The sequence below is a fragment of the Tupaia chinensis genome, unplaced genomic scaffold (assembly GCF_000334495.1).
Source record: "Tupaia chinensis unplaced genomic scaffold, TupChi_1.0 Scaffold148012_1, whole genome shotgun sequence".
NCBI classification, from domain to species: Eukaryota; Metazoa; Chordata; class Mammalia; order Scandentia; family Tupaiidae; genus Tupaia; species Tupaia belangeri.
In genome coordinates this window covers 492,625-497,151 of record NW_006207862.1, presented here as the reverse complement: position 1 = coordinate 497,151, position 4,527 = coordinate 492,625, and the positions used below count along the sequence as shown (strand labels likewise).

General features: G+C 52.7%; 1 protein-coding gene across 2 annotated transcripts in view; it reads right to left on the bottom strand.

Annotated features, from left to right (window-relative positions):
* Window positions 1-1,332: 1,332 nt before the first annotated feature.
* SYNPO2L (synaptopodin 2 like) overlaps window positions 1,333-4,527 on the bottom strand; it is an 11,536-nt gene continuing 8,341 nt past the window's right edge. For both annotated transcript variants that reach the window (XM_006170044.3, XM_006170046.3), the window contains one exon: window positions 1,333-4,516. In XM_006170044.3, coding sequence (XP_006170106.1) covers window positions 2,789-4,516 — 1,728 coding nt within the window. In that variant the 3' untranslated portion in view covers window positions 1,333-2,788. The remainder of the gene's footprint in view (window positions 4,517-4,527) is intronic.

Here is a 4,527-nt window from a genome sequence, read left to right as displayed (position 1 = left end):
CTTTCCTCTTAACCTCTGGCAGTTCTAAGAACAGGTTAGATCTGGATCTGCCTGTCAACTATCCTGTTGGGGTGCACAGTTCAACCTGCTAGAGGACAGATGTCGATGTCTCCCTGAGAAGCACATGTAGACTGCTGACCTGGCAGAGCCTTGCTCTCCCAGGCCTCAGCTTGGGATTTTCCTCAAAGGGAATACAAACCCCGTAGGATCTGGTCTGTCCCATTCATACTGTTCCCCTTGGGAAAAGTCTATTGTCTGTCCAGCACCTTCCTCAGTAGCTGCGTAAACATCCTGTACTCTCCTCCACCTTCTGCTCAGGTTCTGGAACCAGCCGCTGCTGCACCTCCACTGCAGTCACCACTACCCTGTCACAGCTGCCTAGGAAGTGACTTTTGAGTACCCCCTTTCCTCTGTGAGTACCCCACTCTTCCTGGCAATGCTTTTCTCTCATCTTCTAATCTTCAAGTTCAAGCTAGAGGCTGGAAGGTCCCCCCATTGTCGGGAGCCCAGCTGTCCTCTCCCTAGGTCCCTAGGACTATTGTACCTTCAAATCCCTCACTTTTTGTCCTTTTCCATTCCCTGCCAATCCAAGGAAACAATATGAAGGAAAAGCCTAAGTGGCAAAAAGTGATTTTATCATTCCTACCACGTTCCCCTCAAAAACAAAAACAAACTGAAGGTTTGCTTTCCTATGATTGAGTGCCTCAAACTTCAGAGTGGGTGAAGACAGGCTATTTAGCCTATGGTGTCTGGAATCTTTAGAATTCCATCAGTGTACCTGGGAACATCTGGGTCTTGGGTCTGGTTATTAGCACAAATATGCCCTCTGCTGGTAATACTGGAGCAGACTTCCTTCTTAGAAGTCTTTAATTCTAGCCTGCCTTTAATCCCTTCCCTTCTTTACTAGTCTCTATCCACACTGACTCACCTTTCTCTCCTTATTCCCTCTCCCACCTGCCTTAACCTCCAGGCATTGCTTTCTCATTTTATTCCCAGAGACCGTTTATACAGTTACTTCTTCAGGAAGCTAGGAAATGTTGGAATCAAAGTGCTCAGAGGGCTTGTCCAAGTTCTGTCAGTTCTGCAAGCTGAGGTCGTGCCTGGCACAGGAGAAGGAAAGTGGGAGAACGTGGGTAGGCTGCAGGAAGAAGGAAGCAAGAGGAGTAGTGGAGGTGGCTCAATCAGAGCAGGACAGAACTGCTAGAGAAGAGCAAAAGATCAAGGGGTAAAGGGCACAAGGGTGAACGACAGGAGGGCAAAAATAGAGATAGAGATCAGGGGATGGGCTAGAGGATATCAAGAGGAAATCAGAACTTGGTTCAAAACTAGAAGAGAAGACAGCAAAAGAACGTATGGGGCATACGTTTATTCTTGTGCACAAAGCAAAGTACTGTGACTCACACCCAATATGCAAACGAAATGATCACTTTCCAGATCATATAGCAAACGTGGCTAGTGGTGGTCTGGATGAGAGGAGAATCCATACCCCTCTAGGAGCAGAGATCTGGACTTGAAGCCAAAAAGCAACAAGGGCTAGGTTTTTGAGGGACAGGGTAGGATCGAAGAGGTTTTGGCTTTGGGTGTTTTCCTGCCTTTTGCCAGATTGTCATGACAACCTTCAGAAGGTAATCTGGAGGATAGACTCAAAGGAGGTCCCACAGACACAAACTGTTCTTTCAACATTTAGCACACACCCTTATACCTCCCTCCACCACTGCCCCCTTTCACTCTTAATACATCCTTATACCTCAGTTTTTCCCCAATCTCCCTCTCGTACTCTGCTGGTTTCTTGTTATCCAGCTTTGCTTTCGATCAGTACTGACTCTCTTACCATGCTCCTCACTGTGGCTCAGTCACTTTCACTCATTTCTGCTTGCTTCTGGTTTCTGCTTCACTCTCCACACCCTTCTCCCTCCTTTCTGTCTTGGGCTCATGAGGCAATGAAGCCAATAATTTGTTCATTCTCTGAGGAAATTTTCTCTTTTTTTCACTTCCTGGTTACTGGGTTGCTCCAGTTGCTAACTCCCTGAAATCCTAAGAAATAGAAGAATTTTTAGTTTTAGTCCTGGTCTGGCTGGTATAATTCAGCCCATGAAAACTATCTGACCCCTTCAGTCTTCTCAGACTCCAACAGTTTTGCAAGATGCTGTGCACCTGCTGCAAACTCTGGTCTCTTTCAGAATTATTCTCTAGTGAATCTCTTTGTCCCCTTTAGACTCCACATGGGCATATCTGATCCTGCTATCAGTACAAGGATAGACTCAGATCTGTCTCCAGACTTCCCCTTTAACTCTCGCCTCAGACAGAAGAGCACATTTGTACATACGCACACTCAGTTGCACATACACACATGCCTAGGTGCATGCCAGTCAAGCTTGGGATAACAGAGTGAGGAGCAGGGAGGGGCAAACATGGCTCAGTTCAGTCCCTTTGCAGTTGCCTCAGTTCCCAATGGTAACTTCTACTCTGTGTGCTTAACATTAAAACAGGCCCACAGAGTAAAGCCAAATATGAAGAGACCTGTGGAGGAGTATGGGCAGAGAGGCTTGATTATAAATTGAGAGACAAAGAGAAGCAAAGCTACCAAAGCAGGGATAGTAGATTGGAAAGCAGCAGGGAGTGGGGAGTGAAGAGGAATCTAGGGAATGGGACACGGACTCCAAAACTATCTGTGGCAGGAGGAAATTTAACACTCAGGTGCCCGACAGAAGGGACAGGGATAGGGTAGGAGAAGCAATTTTAGAACTGAATGTTCCACCTCTCCTTGGTCCTGGGACCTGTGCCGTGTTCAATGGTGTCCTGTCCCAGGCCTCCACACATGAGCCTGCAACCCTGTTCTGGTGGCAGAGAATCGGGGCCTGGCTACCTGGAAACCGCAAGAGCTTGGGGCCCCAACTCCCCTAGAAGACTCCGGAGGAGAGGCAGGACTAGGAACAGGGGCTGAGGCCAGCTCTGCCCTCCAGATAGGCTCATCCAGTGTGGTGGCAGCTCGGGGAGCAAGCACAGTGGGAGCCAGGGGCTCTGTAGTGGGCTGAGGTGCCGGAGTAGAAAATCGGCGGATCTCCTGGACTCGGGCAGTCTTGGGAGGCCCTGCGGAGGTGGGGCCAGGAGTTGGAGGAACCTCATCAAAACAAAACATGGCAGTTTTAAGTTGGTAGGGCTGATGTCGCATGAAATCTAGGGCCTTGATGCCTTGCTTTGGGGTTGCTCGAGGCCCCTGGGATTGGGCCTTGTTAGGGAGAGTTCGGGCAGCCTGGGGGAAAAAGGGTGAGAGCAGTGGGTTGTAAGCAATAGGAGGTGGAGCACGGATGTTAGGTGAGTATTTCCAGGAAGGGGGCAGCGAAGGGGTAGGAGAAGGACTTCTTGGCCGGGCTCCAGGGCCAAAGCTAGGACCAGGTGTAGCTTCCACCACATACCTGTCCGCACGGCTCTGCCGCTTGGCAAACAGCTCCCCACCCCTGCCCTGAAGCCTTGGTAGCTCAGGGATTCCAGCAGAAGGGGCTGCCCCATTTACTAACCCATCAAGGAACCCTCGAGATGCCGGCTTAGGTGCCACTGGGGGCGGAGTCTTAGAGGTTATAGGAGGTGGGGTCTTGGGAGCCATTGGAGGTGGGGTTTTAGGTGTCACATGAGACAGGGTCTTGTAACTCCTGCCCCCTGGTGGCTGCATGAAATTACAGGCTTCAGCTCCAAGGCTCAGAGCATCCTCCTCAGGACCGGATTCAGCACCCCCGGCCCGAGGCTTTTCATCCAGGTTCTGCACCAACGACAGCAGTTCGGGGTTGGGCGAGTTCTTCGGCTCTTCGTTTCCCGGCCGAAACATCTGCTTCCGTGTCCCCCTGCGCCGGGCCTCCTGTAGGATGCCGGTGCGGGCAGCTGGCACAGAGATGCGCTGCTCCCGAGCACTGGGTGACTCAGGGGCCGCGGAGCCTGGGGCGGGCGCCTCTGGATGTGCAGAAGGTCTCAGAGGCGTGGATAGGAAGATAGAAGCGGTGGAGGTCATGGCTGCTGCGCTAGAAGGAGCTGGGGACTCTGGGGTACCACCTGGGGTGACAGGCCGACTGGGAGCTGGGATGTAGAGGGAGCTGGTGGCCGTAACCGCGCCTGAGGAACGTGAGGTGCTGGGGGAATGCAAAGCTGGCAAGTGGCTGGGAGCCCCTGAGGTGAAGCTAGGCTGAGGGCTGGGCCCTTGCGAAGAGGACAAAAACGGGGGTGGGGCGGGACTCGGGCCTCCCAGGCTTTCATTCGCCCTCTTGGGGGCTAGAGGCCGGAAAATAACCGAGGTGGTACCAGGGCGCTGCCCTTGTAAGCCGGGGGTAAAGGGCCTGGCCGACCGGTTAAAGATGCTTGGAGCTGGGTTGGAAGCTCCACCACTAGGGAGGAAGGGGCTGGGGCTGGCCACGGGGGCCAGCAAAGGACTGGATGAGAGCCCAGCCGCCTCCGGCGGAGCACTCTGGGCCCGAGGGGGTGACTGCAGGCCCCGCCCATTGAGCGTGGCTGCTGGGCCAACTGGAGCCTGCTCCTGGG